This window comes from Ranitomeya imitator, chromosome 1 (genome assembly GCF_032444005.1).
Source record: "Ranitomeya imitator isolate aRanImi1 chromosome 1, aRanImi1.pri, whole genome shotgun sequence".
NCBI lineage: Eukaryota > Metazoa > Chordata > Amphibia > Anura > Dendrobatidae > Ranitomeya > Ranitomeya imitator.
Window position 1 is genome coordinate 156,234,170 of NC_091282.1, and position 12,139 is coordinate 156,246,308.

Genomic DNA, 12,139 nt, shown 5'->3' on the forward strand with positions numbered 1-12,139 from the left:
ACTTCCAATAAGTGGCGCTATAGAGTTTAAGTCCTCTTTTTCTCTGAAGAGGCAATTTGCATATTACATTTCCCAGAGGAGCATTGCACGGCGAATAAGCCTCCTTACCTTGACAAGCCAGAGCTGGTATGTCACTCTCTGTAAAGAGAAACCTTACCCCTTAGACCCCAGTCCAGAGCCTCTCACCTAGCCAAATTAGTTCTCATGCTTCGCACTGATGAGGGCCAACAGCCCGAAACGCCCTGTCTGCGAATTGAGATACTGATTTGGCTTTAATCCTAAGTCATATTTATTATTTTTATCATTATTTATTGTTATAGCGCCATTTATTCCATGGTGCTTTACATGTGAGGAGGGGTATACATAATAAAAACAAGTACAATAATCTTAAACAATACAAGTCATAACTGGTACAGGAGGAGAGAGGACCCTGCCCGCGAAGGCTCACAATCTACAAGGGATGGGTGAGAATACAGTAGGTGAGGAATATTGCACGACTAGTTAAAGGGTTGATTGTGACTTATAGGATTGCTACTTCCAATAAGTGGCGCTATAGAGTTCAAGTCCTCTTTTTCTCTGAAAAGGCAATTTGCATAATAGGTGTAAGTAATCACATTCAGCTTTGCTCTAATCCTGGCACTTTGAAATCACACTCAACTCCGCAGTGAGGTCAATGAGGAGAATTCCGCAGGGGAGAGGAGAAATGAGAAAATAAAATCTATGTTTTACTAAGCTCTGCAGTCACTATTCCATCATGTGACCAGTTAAATATGAACAAACTGTTGAAAGATTCTCTTCAAGCATAATTAAAAATGTTTGGTGTGTTGACATCACCATGCCTAATTAGTCATTTTCAAGAAGGAAAATAAATTATCGTGCTGCAAAGAAAAAAAAGATGAGATATATATTATTTTTACATACGTCCAATGACTAGAAGGTTAATAATATGTAGAGCGAATATTGCCGTCCCACTCCTGGAACCTGAGAAGACGCAAATGTTTTCACCATATGTGAGCCCCATTAGTACGAATGACATGCAATACTTTGGGCGATGTGTTCGATTTTATATTACAACTCAGGACAATTAGATACTTTCAAATCTGCAACAGTTTTATTACATAATTAAACCGGAGCACCTTACAATACATTCACAGTAATACAGTGGGATCACATGTATAAGGTCATCTACTATATAATTGTCTAAGGATCAATTCCGTCTTTCTGTCCTTCTGTCTGTCTGTCACGGATATTCATTGGTCGCGGCCTCTGTCTGTCATGGAAATCCAAGTCGCTGATTGGTCATGGCAAAACGCCCACGACCATTGCCACGACCAATCAGCGACGGGCACAGTCCGGCGGCAACATGACCGCTCCTTCCTCCCTGCAGTCAGTGCCCGCTCCATACTCCCCTCCAGTCAGCACTCACACAGGGTTAATGGCAGCGCTAATGGACCGCGTTATGCCGCGGTGTAACACACTCCATTAACGCTGCTATTAACCCTGTGTGACCAACTTTTTACTATTGATGCTGCTTATGCAGCATCAATAGTAAGAAGATCTAATGTTAAAAATAATTAAAAAAATTAAAAATCGTTATATACTCACCACCCCTCGGATCTACAACAGGCCTTTCCCGCTCCTCGCGACGCTCCGGTGACCGCTTATGCATTGCGATCTCGCGAGATGATGACGTATCGGTCTCGCGAGACTGCTACGTCATAATCTCGTAAGACCGCAATGCACTCTTGAGACTGGAGGGCGCGAGGAACATCGGTAAACGCTTCCTAGATCCTGGGGCCAACGGAAGGTGAGTATATAACTATTTTTTATTTTAATTCTTTTTTTTTTTTTTTTACAGGGATATGAAGCCCACATTGCTATATACTACGTGGGCTGTGCAATATACTACGTGGGCTGGGCAATATAATACATGGGCTGGGCAATATATTACGTGGGCTGTGCAATGTACTACGTGGGCTGTGCAATGTACTACATGGGCTGTGCAATATACTACGTGGGCTGTGCTATACACTATGTGGGCTGTGCTATACACTACGTGGCCTGTGTTATATACTGCATGCGTGGGCTGTTATTTACTGCGTAAGCTGTGTTATATGCTATGTGGGCTGTTATACACTCCGTGGGCTGTGCTCTATACTACGTGGCTGTGCTATATACTCCGTGGGCTGTGTTATATACTATGTGGCTGTGCTATATACTATGTGGCCCTGCTATATACTCCGTGGGCTGTGCTATATACTCCGTGAGCTGTGCTATATACTATGTGGCTGTGCTATATACTACGTGGCTCTGTTATATACTACGTGGCTGTGCAATATACTACGTGGCTGTGCTATTTACTACGTGGGCTGTTATATACTACGTGGCTGTGCTATATACTACGTGGTCGGCTGCAAACAATCGGCGACAGGCGCTGTCTGTCAATACACAATCCTGTGTATTCAATGTATTATTCTAAAATCTTCATAAATAAACTACATACATATTCTAGAATACCCGATGCGTTAGAATCGGGCTACCATCTAGTCTGTAATATTTGCAGAAATCAGTGAGTCATTGTAAAAAAGCGAAGAAGCCCAGAGAGAAGAGACAGTAGCACAGACTGCTGTAAATGAAAGGACAGTTACTCTAACATTCTGCCATATGCTCATATCTAATAAAATCTCTAGCGCTGCTGCAATCAGACCATAGCAAGAACTATCTGTGACTGCTATCCATTTTATGCCTCTGGCTAGCAAACTGAGCAGCCAGCAAAGATATTAAGATGTCTCTATTTTTGGCACTATACAATACTGCTCTGCTGTATCATGATGCTACGGCAAATAATTAAAATATGTGCCTAGACTGAGGATCGACTTAAAAAAATGTGTTCAAGCCTGGCTGAGAGCAGCAGAACACTTTTATTTATATGAAATGTAGAAATGCAGGTTCTTTCTGTCTCTAAACCAAAGTACAAAACATTCATTGAATATCGAAATAAAATGAAATAGATATAAATAATATACACACATATTTTTTTTGTTAGAGAAGACGTTGGCTCCGGTGGATTAGGCGTTCGTTGAGTATGGTTTAATTAAGATTCAATAAAGGAGTCTGTGTCATTATTTCAAATAAAGGACTTTGTTCTGGGTGCTTGTGTTTAAATACAATATCACTATGGGGTTACTAATGGATAGGTGTCTTATAGATGCCTCTCCTGTGGAATTGATGTCACCTGACAATACAAAGGTGACATCAACCCCCCAAATATGAAACCCCACTTGTCACCGCTACAGGGCAAGTGGGAAGAGCAAGGCTAAGCGCCAGATTTAGCGCATCTTAAAGATGCAACTTTTCTGGGGTAGCTGAGAGCTGATGTTTTTAGTCTGGGTTGGGACCAATATCCATGGCCCCTTCCAAGCTATTAATATCAGCCCTCAGCTGTTTGCCTAGCCTTTGCTGGTTAGATTTTATAGGGGACCCTATGTCAATTTTTTTCTCGAGTCCCCCAGTAAATTAGCCAGTAAAGGCTGTTATGAACTGGTGGTTTAGGAGCAACATGGGACGAGCTCTGAAGGAGGTGGTACCTATACTGACCGCAGTCCCTAAGCTCAACACAACACTAGAAGTAGCCGTGGGATGCTCCTGTCACTCCCTAGGCACCTCGTCACAGCCTGAGAACTAACTACCCCTAAAGATAGAAACAGGAAAACTATCTTGCCTCAGAGAAAAATCCCCAAAGGATAGATAGCCCCCCACAAGTAATGACTGTGAGTGGAGAGGGAAAAGACATACACAGAATGAAACCAGGATGTAGCACAGGAGGCCAGTCTAGCTAGATAGATAGGACAGGATAGAATACTGTGCGGTCAGCATTAAAAACTACAAAAATCCACACAGAGTTTACAAAAATCTCCACACCTGACTAAAGGTGTGGAGGGTAAATCTGCTTCCCAGAGCTTCCAGCTTAACTGAATTAATCCATACTGACAAGCTGGACAAAACATAGAATGCACAGAACGAATAAGTCCACAACATGTGGACAGAAAAGAGCAAGCAAGAACTTATCTTTGCTGAACTGGTCAGGATATCAGGGAAATCCAAGAGAGATGTGAATCCAACCAGGAACCATTGACAAGTGGCACTGGCTGAAGGAAAGAGCCAGGCATAAATAGCCGAGCAGAAAGACAATCAGTGGAAGCAGCTGCAGACTGCTAAATCCAACGAGCAGCCATTCCACTTAAAATCACCGGAGGGAGCCCAAGAGCAGAACTCACAAAAGTGCCACTTACAACCACCGGAGGGAGCCCAAGAGCGGAATTCACAACAAAAGGCTAAGCAAACAGCTGTGACCTGATATTAATAGCCTGGGAACCTGTATGGCTATTGGCTCCTTCCCAGAATATTAACATCAGCCTTCATCTTTCCCTCTGCTGGTTACTAAAATTACACGGGAGCCCATGTATTTTTTTTCTTTAAAATTAACAGTTGCTGTTTGGTTACAGCCTATGTAGGTTAGTTCTGTTAGCGCTCCTATATAGGCTAGTGACAATGTGCATGTTTGTGTGTGTGTTTGTGTTTACTTATCAGCTTAGTAATGAGGGTGTCAAGCTGACACCTTTTCATTACTAAGCATAGGGCTTGGTGTCAATGACAGCTGCTGACACCAAGCCCTAATACCATTACCCTAATGCCACTGCATCAGCATGAAAAAGGTGGTGTTGAACCAAGAAATTACATCACAAAACTATTTTTTAAATATCTTTATTTAGCTAAAAAAGGCTTTCATTGCTGTACAAAACGGATGCAAGAAACGCATACAAAAAAAGCGGCAAAAATGCGGGTTTTTGCCACAGCCTTTTTCCTGCCAAAAGATCCAGAAACCTTGCAGAAATTTCTGCAAGCAAATAATCAACGTGCGCACATAGCCTTAGTTATCTCACATCACTCATCTTGGGATATGTCATGGGAAGAGAAAAGTTAATATACGACTATATATTATGTCTACCTCAAACTATAACTACAAAACTATAAACTAAGACAACCACTAACATAACCTTATTATTCTGTCAATATAATCTGCAAACACCAGGCTATTTCAATAGCACTTTATTACCAAAAATCATGTAAATTGGTATCTAGACAGCAATTACTAAAGCACATTACTTGCTAATACAGATGTCAGATAAGAAATCAGAGTGAAAATAATGCACTGAAATATCCGCAATATAGCACAGTGAAGTATACACTTTTAGTATTAACCTATTACTGTGCCAAGAAAATTAGATTCTTTTAGTCTTTTGACAATGTCAGGGATGAACATTTTTAGATTGAAAGAAAATATATAGCAAATGCCATCCAAGAGAGAAAGCTACCCAAGTCAATTTCAGACATTTTAGCAAATCTTGCTACATTACCTGCCAGAAACTCCTCTAAAGAAAGCCTGTTTCAGGGTATTTACCCCTCATCAGTGTAAAGTGGAGTTTAGCTTGAAACTGTAGATCCTCTTCTATTTAGTTGCCTTAGTTTCCTCTGGATTTGCTGCTGCTATATACAGTATGTAGTATGAATAATGGGTGAAGGAACTTACTTTACCTATCCTAGACGCATAGTCCTCTATCTGTCCCGCCAATGTGACATCATCAAATAGTTTGACATGACATTGTAAAATAACTGTGTGATGTCAACTGATGTCATATCAACACCTGGGGGTCATGTGAAAACTATCCTTATACAGTAGCTTTTATCTCTTTTCTGAGTGAGGAAAAAGTAGGCATTCATTCAAAAAAGCCTGTTACTTTCTTTCCTAATATATCTAGTGGATGCCATGTTCACTTTGTGCCCTATTTGTGCCATCAGTGATTAATGGAAAGTATCAGATCTACAGTGACTACCAATAACTCGCACACAGTGATTAGATTTTTGTTCATAAATTTTATTGATTTGATGGGATTCCCTAATAAGCTAATGGCAACCTGGGGTGGCACAATCTAGTATGAATGTTGTCCAAATCAGATTCCTTTTTGCTCCTAAGAGGTGAGAGCAGAACCAGATGTGTCTAAATAATGATCATCTCCACTTCTGAAATAACTAGATGAGTCAAACACGATTATGGAGAGATCGGAGCTGTTAGATGATTACTAGTCTTGTGTGTAAGGTCCGCTCTCCACTAAGCATTATAAATAAAATAAGCATTATGCATAAAATTGTAAAACCACAATTATGGATAAATGTCACAGACTGAAGGCTTTACTTTACGTCGCAATTGTTTTGCAATTTCTACATATATTTCTTGTTCAATTCAAGACAAACATGGACCATGCTTACATTTTCTGAAGAAGATGTGATAAGTATCACTCACCATATCCTGTGTCCTGTTATCTTTTCCTGATATGATTAAGAAATAGTTCCAAGCCAATAACAGCAAAAAAGCCAATGGGATCATGTACAGCTCAAAATTCCAGACCACAAGGAGAAAGATCTGCAGACACAGAAATGCAAGCTATTGTATCAAATGTTATCTGCAGCTGATACGTTTCTAATGTATATTACAGGATAGGAGAAATTAAACATTCTGAATAGATTCCAATGTATCAAACGCTAACACAGATGTAGAAGTCCAAAATTCACTGAAAAATAATATAACTAAGTAGGTTACAATTCTTAATTTCAGCACTGCAGTAATTCACATATATATATACATATATATACATATATATAGATATATATATATACACACACACATATATATATATATATATATATATATATATATATAGCACTGTGCAAACGTTATAGGCAGGGGTGGAGAACATGATGCAAAGTAAAAAATACAGTCAAATACAGAAGTATTAATAGTTTATTTTTTATAAATTAACAATATGTAAAGTGAATGAACAAAAGAAAAATCTTAATCAAATTAAAATTTGGTGTGACCACCTGTTGCCTTCAAAATAGCATAAAAGTATCAATTATTCTAGGTACACTTATACACAGTTTTTGAAGGATCTTGGCAGGCAGATGTTCCAAACATCATAACGACTTCTGTGGATGTAAGCGTTAGCAAATCCTTTTGTCTCTTCATGTAATCCCAGTCAGACTCAATGATATTGAGATTAGAGCTTTATGGGACCATATAATCACTTCCATGTTCTTCTCTATGCTGAAGATGGTTCTTAATTACATTCATTGGCTTTATATTTGTGATCATTTTCCTCCTGCAGAATAAATCTGAAGCCAGTCAGATGTCACCCTGATATTATCACATGATGGATAAGTATGTGCCTGAATTTTTAAGCATTGAGGATACCATTAATCCTGACCAAATTCCCAAATCTGTTTGCTGAAATGTAGCTCCAAGCTTGGAAGGAACCTCCACCAAGACTCACTGTTTCTTGCAGACACTCATTGTTGTACTGCTTTCCAGCCTTTTGGCGACAAATTGCCTTCTGTTAAGTCACGTGTACATGTTCAGTATTTGGTGACTTGTTTATCTCAGTATTTGTAAACCAAAACCAGGAGTGGGTGATAAATACAGAAGTGGTGACAAGTTTCTATTAATACTTTTCCTTTGATTTGGCGCACACATACTGAGGTAAAAAACTCACCAAATACTCACCTTGTGAACGTGGCCTTGGAGTCAAATATTTTTCTTTTAGACTGAGCAGTTCTGAACACTTGCTGTTATTTTTCTGTATCCCAGTTCATATGTTTTTGTGTGCAGTTGAGTTGCTTGGCCTTGTTTCCATCTTGAAGGTTTGGTTTTTGGATGCAATTCTTTCATAACGATCACTTCTTGCCAGACTTCTCCAAATGGTTTATCGTGGTAGGTGGGCCCACTGATTGCTACCAGTTATGAGCTGATGGCATTGCTGAACATCCTTTGATTTCAAAGGAAAGCATTATGTGTCTTTCATCTGCTGCACTAAGTTTTTGAAAGACATGCTCTTTTCCAACATGAAAATGATCTAAAACACACATCGGTAGCAATTCTGAAGAAGAACAGAGTAAAAGTGATTTAGTGGCTCCTGATCTGACTCCAATTCAACACCTTTGGGGAATTCTGAAGAGACAAGTTGAGCATCAATCATCCATACAGTAACCAGGCTTCAAAGAGGTCATTCTAGAAGAATGGAAAAATATAGATGTTGCAATATGTCGCCAACTTTTTCATTCCATACTTAGACTTGGTTCTGCCCTGAAAAATCATGGAGGTCATACAAAATACTAGATGTAGTAGTTTGGTGTGTAGTGTATTCATTTTTGCAACAAATAATTTGAGTAAAACTGAAGATTTTGTAATGAAGTTATATTATTAACCTTACTTTCATGTCATGACTCATGAGTTAAAAAGACGTGGACTATGAAACTCAGTTCTGTCAAATATTTGGAAGTTGTTGTGTTCAGTGAGATATCTATTAAAATCTTACTTTTCAAAGAGGGTGTATTGAGCACAGTATGATGAGCAAATATTTTGAAATTCAGATTTGCAAACTTCAATAATTTATTTAAAAAAAATTCAATTTGTGGTGAATCAAATTGCCTCAAATCTCAAGTACTCCAGTTGCCTTGAAAAGACAAGTATGACACCCTAAGGTCTTCTAGAACTGTATTCAATCATTCTAAGGCTCTTTAAAGGGAACCTGTTACCCCCAAAATCGAAGGTGAGCTAAGCCCACCGCATCAGGGGCTTATCTACAGCATTCTGGAATGCTGTAGATAAGCCCCCGATGTAAGCTGAAAGATGAGAAAAAGAGGTTAGATTATACACACCTGGGCAGGCGGTCTGATCCGATGGGCGTCACGGTCCGGTCCGGGGCCTCCCATCTTCTTACGATGACGCCCTCTTCTTGTCTTCATGCTGCGGCTGCGGCGTAGGCATACTTTGTCTGCCCTGTTGAGGGCAGAGCAAAGTTCTGCAGTGTGCAGATGCCTGGCCTCTCTGACCTTTCCCAGCACCTGCGCACTGCAGTACTTTGCTCTGCCCTCAACAGGGCAGACAAAGTATACCTGTGCCGGAGCCGCAGCATGAAGACAAGAGGACGTCATCGTAAGAAGATGGAAGGCGCTGAACCAGACCACGACACCCATCAGACCGGACTGCAGCGGGAACGCCCCTGGGTGAGTATAATCTAACCTCTTTTTCTCATCTTTCAGGAAACATAGGGGGCTTATCTACAGCATTCCAGAATGCTGTAGATAAGCCCCTGATGCCGGTGGGCTTAGCTCACCTTCGATTTTGGGGATGACAGGTTCCCTTTAACGCAAACACAGACTAAGCAATGTTAAAGTGACTTCAACATACATACACGTATCACTATGGGTAAGTGAATGGTAATAGTTCTTCACATCTGTGCTGTACACACAGAATCTGTAACGCTTATTCACTGTTTTATGGCTTTCTCTCACTGTCCCTATTGCTAAGCTATGAGGTCATTTCACTATCCAGATTCACCCAAACATGGCTAATGTTTTCCCTGCCTTATCTTTTCTATTGGATATGATCGTCACGTTTGATTGGCCGTGCTATACCATGTGATGCGATAGTTGTAAGGCATTATGGGGAAGCCCACCCAGTCATGCCTGAGTACATGTGAGCCTTCTCTAGCTGATATAATCTTAGGCAATATGTAAAATGGATGTGGTCATTTTTGGAGATTACTAAGTATGATGGCTGTATAAAAGCAATATACAGTCCCAAGGTGGAGGATTGCTTTAACTTAAAAATCAATTGACATACAGACTTAAAGGAAGAGTGAGCACCAGGGCCGGCTCCAGGTGTTCATGGGCCCTGGGCGAAGGAGTCCTGGTGGCCCCCTTTAACACATACCACAATTCATAATGCACAGATACGGCAGAGAAATATAGGTATAGTACAATGCCAAAGATTTCACTTACTTCTTACATTACACGAGTGATATCTATTGTACATTCTACATTAGCTCAGAAATGGGACAGTATAATCCTTTATACAGAATAATGTGTCCCATATATTGCTCCAAACAGAATAATGAGCTCCATATATTGCCCCATACAGTACAATGGCCCCATATAGTGCTCCTTACAGTATAATTGGCACCACATAGTCCTCTATACAGAATAATAAGCCCCATATATTGCTCCAAACAGAATAATGAGCCCCATATTATGCTCCAAACAGAATAATGAGCCCCATATAATGCTCCATACAGTAAAATGGGCACCACAGAGTGCTCCATACAGAATGAGCCTCATATTTTGCTCCATACAGAAGGGAACTGAAGGTAACTGGCCAGTCACTGTAAACAATGTTTCTGTTTATTTTCACTTTCACTCCTATAATCCTTCACTTTCTGCTAACTCCGCTAATCCCTACACCAAGTAAGGAACTGTTCATCTCTTCTTCAATCCTCCCCATCCATCTCACCTCCTCCTCAGAACTGTTCCTCAACATACAATTTTCTGTCTCAAAGCACAGACAGCCCCCTCATGCCCTCTTTTGCTCCCACCTGCTAATACTTTCTCTGCTCCTTCCCACTGCTGGTGATATCTCTCCAAATCCTGGTCCTCCTCACCACATCCCGACAGTCAGTTCTACCTCCCATCCACACTCTATCACAAATTTCCATAACCTCTCTAACCTTATACCCTTTTGCCCGGCCCCCACTTCCCCTAGTCTCACTAACAGGAGCTCTGTGGAACGCTCGCTCTGTCTGCAACAAGCTTTCCTACATCCATGATCTTATTACTAAAAAACTTTCCTTCCTCGCCATCACCGAAACCTGGCTCACCCCATCTGACACAGCCTCTCCTGCTGCACTTTCCTATGGTGGCTTCCACCTTTCTCACACACCCCGCCCCAACAGCAAGCATGGCGGAGAAGTTGGTTTTCTCCTGTCAGATAACTGCTCCTTCACCCACATCCCACTGCCACCCTCCGTTACCCTCCCTTCCTTTGAGGTGCACTCTGTGCGCATCTAATACCCCTTCAACCTCCAACTGGCTGTCATTTGCCGCCCCCCAGGGCCAGCCACCACCTTCTTTGACCACTTCACCAGCTGGCTACTTCATTTCCTTTCTGCGGACATCCCCACTATCATCATGGGTGACTTCAACATTCCCATTGACACTTCCCTCTCAGCTGCCACTAAGCTCCTATCTCTCACTTCCTCCTTTGGCCTCACTCAATGGTCTTCTGAAGCCACTCACAAAGATAGTCACACACTGGACATCATCTTCACCCGCCTCTGCTCCCTATCTAACCTCTCTAACTCACCTCTTCCTCTTTCTGACCACAATCTACTCACATTCTCTTCCCTCTCCACTCCTTGTCTACAATCCCCACCCCATAAACTTGCACACCCTCGCAGAAATCTTAAACACCTTGATCTACACTCACTCTCTGAATCCCTCCTCCGTCTCACAGACATAAGTTCCCTACACAATGCGGATGATGCTGCCGCTTTATATAACACCACAATAGCTGTAGCTTTGGAATCTCTTGCCCCTCTCACACATACCAAAGCTTGTAAAATCAACAGACAGCCCTGGCACACCAGCCCTTCCCACTTCATTCCAAACCTCGCCAGTCTTCATCCCAACCCTAACCCATCTCTTCAACGTATCAGTAACAACTGGTGTTTTCCCCTCAAGCTTTAAACATGCCTCAATCACACCTATCCTCAAAAAGCCCTCTCTTGATCCATCCTCTGTATCTAGCTATCGCCCTATATCACTTCTCACCTATGCCTCAAAACTACTGGAACAACACGTCCATCTTGAACTGTCCTCCCATCTATCTTCCTGCTTCCTCTTCGACTGCTTACAATCAGGCTTCCGGTCACACCACTCCACTGAAACTGCCCCAACTAAGGTCACCACTGACCTATTAACTGCCAAGAGCAAGCGACACTACTCTATCCTTCTCCTCCTGGACCTGTCCTCTGCCTTTGACACAGTGGACCATTCCTTGTTGCTGCGGACCCTCTCATCCCTTGGCATCACAGATTTGGCCCTATCCTGGATTTCATCATACCTAACTGACCGGACATTCAGAGTCTCCCACTCACACACCACCTCCTCACCTCGCCCCTTATCTGTCGGAGTCCCGCAAGGTTCAGTTCTAGGGCCCTTGCTCTTCTCCATTTACACTTTTGGCCTG

General features: G+C 41.6%; 1 protein-coding gene across 3 annotated transcripts in view; it reads right to left on the reverse strand.

Moving 5' to 3' along the window:
- The window catches only part of MCTP1 (multiple C2 and transmembrane domain containing 1), a 1,531,547-nt gene that overhangs the window by 253,898 nt on the left and 1,265,510 nt on the right, over positions 1-12,139 (reverse strand). For 2 of the 3 annotated variants that reach the window (XM_069751881.1, XM_069751897.1), the window contains exon 17: positions 6,362-6,481. The exons of the other annotated variant lie outside the window; for it this stretch is intronic. In XM_069751881.1, the coding sequence (XP_069607982.1) occupies positions 6,362-6,481 (120 nt within the window). The remainder of the gene's footprint in view (positions 1-6,361; positions 6,482-12,139) is intronic. 3 annotated transcript variants of the gene reach the window in all.